Source organism: Nyctereutes procyonoides, unplaced genomic scaffold, assembly GCF_905146905.1.
Source record: "Nyctereutes procyonoides isolate TBG_1078 unplaced genomic scaffold, NYPRO_anot_genome, whole genome shotgun sequence".
Taxonomy (NCBI): Eukaryota; Metazoa; Chordata; class Mammalia; order Carnivora; family Canidae; genus Nyctereutes; species Nyctereutes procyonoides.
The window spans coordinates 15320981-15333012 of NW_026575155.1; the positions used below are offsets into that span (position 1 = coordinate 15320981).

The following is a 12032-nucleotide window of genomic DNA, read 5'->3' on the forward strand; positions in this document are numbered from 1 at the left end:
AGCAAAACTGCAGAACATTTGTCAGCCCTGGCCAGTGGCACGAGCTCTGTCCTGTGACATCAGGCAGGTCAGCCTGCCCCTCTGAGACACGTTTTCTCTTCCCTGATGTCAGCAAGTTGAACTGGATCACTTGTTTGGCTCTAGAGTGCTCCTGAGTCTGTCCTGTTAAGTTTCTACCCAACTTAAAACATGACCTGAATGTTCTTTCTAATTTTAAATTACTTCCTCCGCTTTAGTCATCTGCGTGGTGCTAGATAGAGCTTCCTTATTTAGGGACTTCAGAAGGGAAAGCTGGTGGATGTATTGGTTCTTGAGATGAAAGAATTTGGGGGATACTTCCCAGAGTACCGGGCAGGCAGGTGTCATTATGCTTCGTATTTATTTGACTCCCAGAATGGTTACGTGGAAGGAAAAGGAGATCAGCAGTTTTCAATGACTATAAAAGGCTCACAATCACTTGTGATTATTCTGGGTTTTGTTCACTTCCTAAGTGACAATGACAAGTTGCTGCATAGTGACACTCCTCAGGCAGCCAGGCATCTACTCCGTGTGGCATGAGGTGCGCCGTATTGAGCAGCCACCATGGACCAGGCCCTTAGCCCACTTCGGTCTCATTTGAGCGGCCTGACCGCTCCAGGAAGGAATTACCCATGAGGCCAGCTCATCATCGAGTGACATTTCTGGGGACAGGAGCATAGCAGCCCCCTGTGTCAACCCTCACGTTAGAGAAAAACTGTCTTCAAACCAGGTCACAGTGGTGGCAGCAGGAGGGCGGCTGGCAGACCCATCCAGCCTGGCGTATGACCGCAGGTGACCCCGTGACCGCTCCAGGGCCTTTTCATGATCACGTGTCTGCAGGCTGAAAATCAACATTTTTAAGCACTAGGCACACTTACTGGACGTTGTTTGTATAAAAGCAGGATTAACTAGTGGGACAAGTTTGTGGGTTCTTTTTTTTTTTTAAGATTTTATTTATCCATTTCACAGAACAGGGCAGAGCGGAGGGGTGGGGGCACAAGCCGACTCCCCACCAAGCAGGAAGCCAGACTCAAGGGCTCAATCTCACACTCCTGAGCCCATGACCTGAGCCAAAACCAAGAGTCAGACGCTCAACTCACTAAGTCACCCCCCAAGATTTTGGTGATCTTAATTGCCAGCCATCACATGCAGGTCACAGTGTTTGAGGTTTATTATTGACAGTCAGTGGCTCTTACCAGCAATAAAGTCTTAAAAGATGTTGCCCGTTGCCAATTTCTGGTTAATAAGTGCTCTACTGGAGACAGTTGTGATGAAATCTTCCGAGAAACTGTAGTGCATTCGAATTCTGGAAACTCCAAGAACAGCGTGGAAACATCCGGAGAGATCATGGGCCCTTCGCATCAGGGGTGTGTTGGTCTCCTCGTTTCTCATGTTGGCTTCTTTTTTCTCCGTCCCCAGTGGCATCATAGGGGAACGCCTGCCCATTCGGTATTACCTCACGTTTGGGATGCTGGCCAGTGGCGCTTTCACTGCCCTGTTTGGGTTAGGCTATTTCTACAATATCCACAGTTTTGGATTCTACGTGGTAACTCAGGTAAGGGCTGGGCCCATGGCTCCCTGTGGACAGGGTTTCTGTGATGAATCCAACTGTGTGTGCTGCGGGTCCCACCCCTGCCACGGGAGGAAGCTGCAGGGTGGGGGCAGCAGCGCGTCCTGTCTGCCGTCTGCACTCCATGGGAAGTGCCACTTCTGTTCCGCTCCGTCCTGGCAGGAGCTCTGAGGCCCCCTTCATCCCAGGAGTTTGCCTCTTCAAGAACCTCCACCCCCCATCAGCACCCCAGCGTGGGGAGCCCTTCGGCCTCTGTGTGGAAGACTTTGGGATTTGGTGTCCTATGATGCATTTGACCTCTCGCGTTGTGGGGACTCGAGGTGTGGCAGGGGTAGGAGGGAGGGAGGACTCTGCAGCTGCTGGCAGGATGACGGGGCTGCAGGTGGTCAGCAGGGAGGAAAGGAGAGAGCCTCTGGGGGCTCCGAGGGGAGTAGAGGCCAGGCCGTGAGGCTCTGTCCGTCCAGCTGGGCCCCGTCCTTCCTGCAGCCCTGGCTCCACACGGCCCCAGGGAGGTACCAGCTACAAGTGCAAGACGTACAGACTCGGCCTCTGAGGCTCTCTGCATAGCCTGGGGGGGTGCACTGAGATCATCAAAGCAAATCCTGTGTAATTTGCTTTTTAAAATGTCGCCACAGGACTTGGAAAAAGTTTGGCTGTTTTAATTACGACAGTGATTCACACTTTGTAATAAAATGGAAAATTAGAGGGAAGGAATGAACAGTTCGCCGGAGTCCCAGCGTGTTCCTGGAGGGAAGGCAGGCCGGGCTGAAGCCCAGGCCAGACCTGCAGCCCCCCGACTCCCGAGTGGGAGGGGGCGCCCTGGTGGACCTGGTCTCCCGTGTCATCCTGAGCTGGCCGTCCCCGCTCCTGAGACTGAAGCCAACCTGCTGCCCTTCCTGACCCCTGTACTTAGAGCCTAAGCTCAGAATACTCTTGGAAAGTGGAGAAATGCTTTCCCCGGGCACGGGGTCCATCCGGTCCCCCTACAGGGGGTCAGGATACAAGTGAAACGTGTGGTCTGCGAGTTTCACTGGACTCGGTTACTTTTGTAATTACACACACATGCACACACTCGTGTGTGTAGTTTAAAACTCATCTTTGGCTGTTGAGGCTCGCATCAGAGCATGTGTGCTGCCTTGTAGTGGGAGTCCCAGCTGTGCTCCCAAACTTGCAAGGAACAGAGACGAGTGAGCTTTTGGGAGCCTGACCTGAAGACGGGGCTCACACACCCTCTTCCGCCAGCGGTGAGCCCTCTTTCCCCTCTGTCACAGATCATCAACGGACTGGTGCAGACCACCGGCTGGCCCAGCGTCGTCACCTGCCTCAGCAACTGGTTTGGAAAAGGAAGGTGAGCAGAGGTGGCTCCACTCCCAGTAGCATTTTTTTGAGTTGTTTTTTTTTTTTTTTTTTTTTTAAGATTTCATTTATTTGAGAGAGAGATCACAAGCAGGAGGGAAGGGCAGAGGGAGAAGCCGACTTCCCACTGAGCAGGGAGCCCGACGTGGGGACTTGATCTCATGACCTGAGCTGAAGGCAGAGGCTTTAACCGACTGAGCCACCCAGGTGCCCTATTTTTGAAATCCAGATCACCTTCTTTTTAGTTATTTTTTTTTAATTTTTTTATTTTAAATTATTTATTTATGATAGTCACACAGAGAGAGAAAGAGAGGCAGAGACACAGGCAGAGGGAGAAGCAGGCTCCATGCACCAGGAACCTGACGTGGGATTCGATCCCGGGTCTCCAGGATCGTGCCCTAGGCCAAAGGCAGGCGCCAAACCGCCGCACCACCCAGGGATCCCCTTTTTAGTTATTCTTTAGACATCCTGCAGAATTCACTTTCACTATTCTGTGAAGGAAGGTGATTGAAACCTGTGGAACTTGGGCCTTCCACCCCAGAGAGGCATCCCCCACCGTGTCATGATTGGGGCGAGTCTGTCGTTCTGCACGGCTGACCCGAGCTAATCACCGGAACCTCATTCAGGTTCTCCCAATTCATTCATCGGGTGGGTCCTGATAATGAGATATTTCCTCAAATGATTGGATTATGGAAGCACGAATTTAAAGCTGGGGCCTTCCATGAGGTTCAGGGAAAGGTTTCTTTCCTCTCTGTAAGTGTGAAGTCACCAAGCCCTGGGAGAGAGGTGAGGTTATTCAGCCTGGGGTAAAATAAAAACGCCTTGCGGGAGCAGCATCCACACTCCTGCCGATTTCCAGGTCAACTCTTACGCGTCCTGGGCACCGTCCTACACCTGCCGACCCACTGAAGCTTCTCAACGTCCTTTGCTGTCTTGTGTTTTGTGTTGCAGGCGAGGCTTGATTATGGGGGTCTGGAATTCCCACACCTCGGTGGGCAACATCCTGGGCTCCTTGATTGCTGGCTACTGGGTGTCCACGTGCTGGGGCCTGTCCTTCATTGTTCCCGGGGCCATCGTGGCAGCTATGGGGATAGTGTGCTTTCTGTTTCTCATCGAACGTAAGTACACGCGGCCTTGGAGAGGATGCCCCGGGAGAGGTTTGGGGGGCAACTTGCTAAGAGAATGGGCCACATTCGTCCAGTGCGGGCCCAGGGTCGCCCTGGCTCTCCCCTTGCCAGGTAGGCGTCCTTCTTCAGGTGTAGACTTCTCCCATGAGCTGTTTCTCCCCTGGTGTTGCCGGCTTTTCTGTTGTCTCAGGTGCGCACGGTTTGCCTTGTGCTGGGAGTGTCACGTCTCCCCGAGACCTGCCACGTCGCTCACCCCCAGGGGTGCGGCGCCCAGCCCACGTGGCTGCACCTGCTCACCCGTCTCGCTCCCACAAACTCCTCTCTCACCAGCTTGTTTGCCTTCTGATAGATAGATCTGAGACAACATGATAAAATCATTGCATGACTCAAGACCGTATATCCTGAGCAGGTGGGGAGCGTGCTACCAGAAAATCAGATTCTTTGTTCCCTTCTAGACTCAATACCAAACTTGTGATTTAATTGGATTGGACATTAACTTTCAGAATAGAAATCTGGCAGGACAGAGATTCCTGGCAATTACCCCAAGCCAGCACTGCTCTGCTCTTCTAATCCCGTGAGCTCTGAGGAGTTGTATTGGGCATTTGCTTCTTTAATTTGGCTAAAAGCAAAATAACACCACACGGTGCTAGACGGCTCCCTACTGTTCCCTCCCCGGTCGGGATGCCCAGGAGCCCAGTTACACCATCCGTGCCGGGCATTCGTGGCAGCTTCAGCTTTGTGCTCCAAGCTGCCAGCTTCGTCCAGGACGTTAAGGACTGTTTGACTCCTCTTCTCGCTTCTCTTTCCCTGTTGCTGAAGCAATCCTTTCCATTTTAAAGTGACCGCTATCTACCCGTGCAGATGTGAGGCTGCGGGCCAGCCTCCGTCTGTGAGAGCGGAGGCCATGGTCCGCTGGGGCGAGCAGGGAGGGGTAGGGCTGCTCACCCCACTGTCACCATGTCCTCCAGGGGCCATCTGTGAGGTGAGCTGTGAGACGGCTGGGGCTATTGAGCCCACTTACCACCATAGCCAGCTGTGGCACGTCAGCAGGGCTGGGGTGGCCCAGAGTTCCGGGCAAGGTCCCTGGTGGCACCTGTTCTCTAGGCTGGCTCCGTGGCACCGGGGCGCTCAGCGTGTCCCTTACGCGTTAGTCACCTGGAGAACAGTGCGCACCTCTTTGCTCATGCGCAGGGGGCCCCAGGTGTGTCCTGCCCCGGGTCGAGAATCCACAGTACCTTTTCTTCTCTTTCTCTACTGATGATTGGTTGTGGGGGAAAGAGGAAATGCGGTGAGGGACGGAGTGTGCGGCAGGAGACAGACGTGAGCTTGTTTGCCTGGGATCTGAGCACCCAGACCCGTCAACTTGGTTTCCCGGGTAGGGCCTCGTCCTCCGCTCAGGGCTCGGCTCCCAGGAACAAGGAAGCTGCGGTTCGTCTTCTGTGATCGAACAAGAGCCTCCTTCCCACCGAGCTGCCCCACTCCTGTGGCTTCCGAGGGGGTGGGCCACGGCGGAGGGTCCCCCCAGGGTCTCCTGGAGCTGCCTTCCCACCCTGTCTTGTTGGGGTCCCCGTCCAGTTCCCGCAGGGACCCTGGAGCACTGCCTCTCGGCCCCGGTCATTGTGGGGCAGAAGCGCCATCCCTCAGGTTCCCCCACCCAGCAGGCCTTGAGGCCAGGGGACAGCATGTGCAAGGCTGTCCCGGGAGGCCGCTGTTACCGCGTGGGGGACAGATGCACACCTGCACACCTGCGCTGCACCTCTGCTCCCTGGGTTCTCCTTGACCGGCGAGGAAAGGCAGGGTGCTGACCCTGGTGGGAGACTGGGGGCCCCATGGGCGGGGCGGGTGCTGTGAGGTGAGGCCTGGACTCGGAGCTTGTCTCCCCTTCCCCCCACCACCCCCACCCCCAGTCACATTCCTGGGGCTGGGGTGGATTTGTGCCGAGAGTCTGTATGTCCGGCCATTGGTAGTATGGTCACTCCAGGTGACACGAGATCCTCAGTGGCTTCCCTGTCTCCCTTCAGGGCACCACCTGCAGTGTCTCCTTCCCGGCCCCCCACCCCTGACCTTCTCCTCCCACTTTTCGCGGTCTGGGGCAGGTGTCTCAATGCATGCAGGTCCCTCCAGAGCCCAGGGCCACCCGGTTTTTCTTGTCACCTGGCGCCTGCCCTCACCCAGCATCCCCCGGCGCTGCCTTGGACGGCTCGTGTCCTGGGATTGGCGGTCCCTGTTCCCCCTACCCTTGGCTACTTGCTCTTCTCCCCTGGCCTCTGCGTGGGCTGCTCCCCAGCGCCGGGCTCACGGGGCTCATGGGCACCTGACCCTGGCATTTCTCTGCCTTCCCACCGGGGGTCTTCCTCTGAGCCCGTCTCCACTGTGTGCTCCCACCGGGTGTTGGCATCTACCCTCTTGTATTAAGATCTGAGGTTTATTTGTTATTTGCACTGGAGTTCACACGCCTTTCAGGCTCTCCGAGTAATCAGGGAGCACGTGCCCCGTGGCCCTTCTTCCACGTCCTCGCAAGGACATTCTCGTGGGGGGAGGCGGCCACCACGTAGCAGGTGCTTCCGTGTCCCAGGCGCTGTGCCAGGCTCAGTGCGGTGTTATCTCGGGGATTTCCAGGGCAAAGTCTCGAGGCTCGGAGCTGTAGGTCACACAGGAAGTGCTGAAGCTGGGGCGTAACCAGGTGCCTGGTCACCCATTCAGACTTTGGCCGTGGACCCCTGGGTCCGTGGGATGTGTTCTTATGGATTCAATTAAAAAAAATTTTTTTCACTTAGGTGATAATTTTTAAAAAACAAACTTTAGGGATCCCTGGGTGGCGCAGCGGTTTGGCGCCTGCCTTTGGCCCAGGGCGCGATCCTGGGACCCGGGATCGAATCCCACGTCGGGCTCCCGGTGCATGGAGCCTGCTTCTCCCTCTGCCTGTGTCTCTGCCTCTCTCTCTCTCTCTCTCTGTGACTATCATAAATAAATAAAAGTTAAAAAAAATTAAAAAAAAAAAAAAAACTTTATGAGTTATAAACACTGTCTCTTCTCACAGAGACGACATGTGTTTGAAAGCCATCTTCCTGCAGGGGGGAGCGTAGGTTCCCCTGAAGTCTGCTTCTCCAACCTGGGTTCCCTAGAGCCCAGGGACTTGAACAGTATTCTCTGGGGCCGTGGGAACTCTTTTCTTAAAAAGCATCTGAGAAATTCCACCCATCCGTGACTTCTCAGCCACCATCTTTCCACCATGCGAGCCTCCCCCTGCCGCACGGTGGAAAGTGGGCGACTGGCCGCTGCTGGTGGGACACGCACTGGCCCCTAACTGCAGCCCCTCCTCACTCCTTCGCTCTGCGTCTGCCGCAGCCCCCAGCCTCCTCGCCTTCCCTCCTGGGCCCGAGCATCTCGGGAGAAGAAGGGGAAACACCCTTCCCCTGTGTTCCAGGCCCTTCTCTTTCCTGCCTGGGACCCCAGAGCCCGTGATAGGGTGCCTCAAAAGGAGCCATGAGGAAGTCAACGGGGCTCATGGCCCCCTCACTCTGGCGTGCAGACCAGACTCGCCTCGTCCACCCCGTACCTCTCGGCAGGGGGACCCCCAAGTAGGCCTCTCTGCTCCGATGTCGCACTCTGGGGAGCCCCCTTCCCCCACTGCACCCACCGTCTCCCCGCAGCCGTGGTTGGGAGGGGCTTCTCTGTGCACGCGGCCTTGACAAGCGCTGCCCTGTGCTCACAGCGACCCTCCTGGCGGCAGCGCCTCTAGCTGGCCTCACGGTAGGAGGCGTCCCTGTAGTCTTGGGGCTCCCCGGCCTGCTGGGGCCCGGGCTCCCGTGCATGGGTGTCTGCGACCAGAGAGAACCCAGTGCAGGCTCAGACCACTCTTGCCCTTAAACATACCTCCCGTGGCTTGTCACCGTCATGTGCACACCCTCTGCGCATTTGTACTTGTCCCGTGTGAAATCTTTCCCATAGTGCAAAGCCCTTTACACACGCACGATGGTCTGCCTTTGCCGGGGCTCCCTTCACCCAGCGTGTGTCCTGGGGACTGAAGGAGGGGTGTGCGGGGTGCGTGGCAGGGTGCTGCCACGGGCATCGTCTTTTCCTGAAACCCTTGCTCGCTTAGTCAAGTATCAGATGGGTCTGGTTTTAATGTCTTGGGTGGTGGACACGCCTGGGCCTGGGTTCACCGCTGTCCCCCTTTGATGTTTCAGATCCGAAGGACATCGCCTGCTCCTCCTCCCTGGTGGCGGTAAGGACCCCCTCGGCTCCTCGTGTCCTCTGGGACAGTGTGCCGTCGGCCGGTGTCTGAGGACTGTCACCAGCCTGGTCCAGTCTGTGCGGTGTCTGTGGGTGACAAGTGTGGGCATGGGGCCCGCCCTCACAATACAGGCAGTGCTGGAGAAGGGCCCATCGTGACCACAGCGGGAGCGGGGTGCAATCTGGGTGGCGGTGTCCCCAGGAGGCTGACGTGAGGCCGGGCCTGCCCTGTTGTGGCCGCGAGGAACTTGCTCCTCCGTCCACCTGCTCCTGCGTCTCCGCGCTCCCTCTTCCCTGTGTCGCTCCCAGCAACTGGCGTCCCCACCTTGGACGAAGCCTGCGTGGCCCTCGCTCCTGCCCGGTTCCCCACTTGCCTTAGAGCAGACCCCTGGGGCATCCCCTCCCTCACTGCACTGGCAGGGCTTCTCTCCTTCCCTCCGGCCTGCACCGTCCACTCAAACAGCCGGCCACAGGGCACCTGGGGGCTCCGTTGGTGAGCTCAGGTCATGATCCTGGGGTCCTGGGAAATCATTAAAAAAAACAAAAAACAGCCCATCACAGGCCCAGCAACATCATCTGGCCACATGTGGTCAGCCTCTGGCCCCGTCCCACTTGGCCTGTTGCTGGTGCTGATGTGATTTTTTTTTAATTTAAATTCAATTTGCCACATAGTATGACCCCCAGTGCTCATCCCAACAAGTGCCCCCCTCAGTGCCCATCACCCAGTCACCCTATCCCCCCACCCACCTCCCCTTCCACAACCCTTTGTTTCCCAGACTTAAGAGTCTCTCATGGTTTGTGTCCCTCTCCACTTTTTCCCACTCAGATGTGATTTTTCCCTCTCCCATGAAGTGCCCCCTTTCTCAGGCCTGCAGATGCCAAGCTGTCCCAGGTCTCCCATGACAGTGCAGCCGTGGCCACACTGAGTGCTTTGCTGGCCCCACATCTCTGCCAGACCCCCAGATGCACTAGCACCCATCCACGCCCTCCCTGCAGAGATCTGCGGAGGCCCTGGCGGCCAGCACCTCCCTGTGTGGAGTCCCAGCAGGGCCTCCACGCTGAGCTCCCCGTCACTCGTGCCGCTGCGCACCTGCCATCCCCACAGGGTCTCAGACGAGCCACAACTGGAGTAATCTCTCTCCACCCCATAGACTTGCTGGGCCCCAGCATTCCTTCTCATTCGGGGATCCCCTGTCCTCACTGTGGGCAGGCCAAACCCAGAGTGTCCTCCTCACCACACGGGATGTTCCCTCCACCACTGGGGCCCGGAGTACCGAGTCTCTCCTCTGAGCCTCCCCAGACAGTTGACCTTTGCTCCTCCTGGGCAGACTTTCTTGAAACAGGAGCCAGGGCATGTCACTGACTTGACACTCCCCCACAGCTCCCCATTTTTCCCTACATAAAGTTCATTTGCCCCTCTCTGCTGGTCTCCCCACTCAGGGCAGCCCCGGGGCAGGACCTCCTCTTGCTCTCCCCGCAGGCCGCAGCTCCCCAAACAGCACCTGCCGTGATGCAGGAGGAGAGGCTTTGGTCCATTTGTTTGCACTTGGAGCTTTTGAGCAAAATTAATTTGAAAAGAGGGGTTCTGGCACCTTCTTCAAAAAAATAAATGAAGAATCAGTTTTGAAAAAGCACTGCCTTGGGATCCCTGGGTGGCGCAGCGGTTTAGCGCCTGCCTTTGACCCAGGGCGCGATCCTGGAGACCCGGGATCGAATCCCACGTCGGGCTCCCTGCATGGAGCCTGCTTCTCCCTCTGCCTGTGTCTCTGCCTGCCTCTCTTTCTCTCTCCTCTCTCTGTGTGACTATCATAAATAAATAAAAATTTTAAAAAAAAGAAAAAAAAGCACTGCCTTCAGGAAGGTTAAAAAAAACGTTAAAAAAAATCATAGTTGATATTTTATAGTAGTTTAAAAGCTATTTTCCTGCCATGAGCATGAATTTCAGTTTCAAAACTTAAACGGATTAGTGTTTAGCTGTGCTGTGAATTAACCCTAACAGCCGGCCCAGCGGCCCCACTCAGAGATGTCCACGCGTCCCCTGCACGTACACACTCTGCCTTCTAATCCACCGCTGACCCAGGAGGTTGGAGGAAAATATTGCCCGATATTATTTCTACAGGCCTTTCCTTTCAGGGTCAAAAATGTCAAAGCCATGAAAGTGAAGTTGCCACCATTAGCGGCTTCATACGTCCTTTTACCTCAATCTTGGATCATTCTTCCAGGAAGGATCTTCTTTAAACATCTTTGATCTGAGGGTCTAGAGCCTCCAGTTAGCCCTTTGTTTTATGTATTTTTATTTATTTGAGAGAGAGAGAGAGAGCAGGAGCGGGAGGGGCAGGGGAGAGGGGCTCTACAGTGGACTCCTCGTTGAGCGCAGAGCCCTACATGGGGCTCGATCCTACGACCCTGAGATCATGACCTGAGCCAAAACCAAGAGTCGGACACTTAACCGACTGAGCCACCCAGGCCCCTCAGCCCTTTGTTTTATTTTAATCGTGTGTCTTACTTGCCCTCGGCAGCTGTTTTGCGAGAACAGCACAGAGCACCCTCACTACGGTGCCGTTGGTTGTGGCTGCCGGCTGTCGGATCAGTGATTGCTCAATTCTGCTTTTGTCTCCCTGCAGCCGAAGGGTTGTGAGAACGGCACGCAGAGAGTCAGACTGCAGAAGCAGATCTTCATGGACAAGAACAAGCCTCTGGTGAGTTGGACCAGCCCTGCCGCTGCGCAGAAATCAGAGCCCTGCCTCGTGACAAAGCTGAGTCTCGGAGTTCCTCTGTATAATCTGAGTCTGCCTCGTGCGATTTCTTTGGGCCGCAAGCTGGACTTTAAGTTTTTAGTCAACTTTGAAAGTGATGCACTCATTCTATGACTGTTTGCAGTATTCAGGGTCCCAGGTCAGGTCACACCCGGATCATCTGCGGCAGCGTCCCCTGCTCCCATGGACTCCCATTCTGGGGGGTAGGGGTGGGGTGCAGACGGAAACCAGCAGTTTCCCACAGCAGCTAAGTCGAGGAGTCCAGAGGGAGGGGGTAAGCAGGCTCTGGTGCAGGCCCAGTCCTGGGATCCGTCCCTGAGTAGGTGGCTTGGGTAGAGCTGTGGAGGAGGAGAGGCCGGGGTCTGCACCGACCTGGGCCAGAGGGATTCAGAGGACGCACAGGGAGGGCTGGGCATGGGAGGTGGGCCCAGCGAGTAACATAGAGTCATCTCCCAGGCCTCCACCCTGCCACCTCCACGTTCCAGACAAGGAAACTGAGGCAGCGCTGCCACCCCTTCCCTTTCAGGAGACTCCCGAGCAGTATTTCATGGGGCTCTGCTTCACAGGCCGCATTGAGCCACAGGGGCATCTCGGATTTAGTTTGACTTCTTGAAATTACAAGCTTTTCTAAGTCAAGTAGCTTAAAGGATAAGTGTACCGAATGGGCTCCTTACTTTTGTTTTTCTTTTCTGCCCAAGGAAACTTACTTGTGGTGGTTGATACAACAGGAAAGGGAAAAATGATGTTTCGTACATCTTGGTTCTTGGAATTTAGGGAGATTCAATTGGAATGCGCTCAACTCTCTCCTCACTGTTGAGTTTGAATTTTAAAAATTGGATGTCTTGGCAAAAATACCCTAGACTGGGTGGCTTAAACAGCACACGTTTCTTTCTGGAGGAAAGAAGTCCCAGATCCAGGCACTGGTGGGGCCTGGGGTGAGGCCCACTTCCTGATGGCCGCCTTCTCCTG

General features: G+C 55.7%; 1 protein-coding gene across 3 annotated transcripts in view; it reads left to right on the forward strand.

Annotated features, from left to right (window-relative positions):
- The window catches only part of SLC37A1 (solute carrier family 37 member 1), a 63318-nt gene that overhangs the window by 25179 nt on the left and 26107 nt on the right, over nucleotides 1–12032 (forward strand). For all 3 annotated transcript variants that reach the window (XM_055313773.1, XM_055313775.1, XM_055313774.1), the window contains exons 6-10: nucleotides 1438–1573; nucleotides 2860–2936; nucleotides 3896–4062; nucleotides 8262–8299; nucleotides 10932–11006. In XM_055313773.1, the coding sequence (XP_055169748.1) occupies nucleotides 1438–1573; nucleotides 2860–2936; nucleotides 3896–4062; nucleotides 8262–8299; nucleotides 10932–11006 (493 nt within the window). The remainder of the gene's footprint in view (nucleotides 1–1437; nucleotides 1574–2859; nucleotides 2937–3895; nucleotides 4063–8261; nucleotides 8300–10931; nucleotides 11007–12032) is intronic.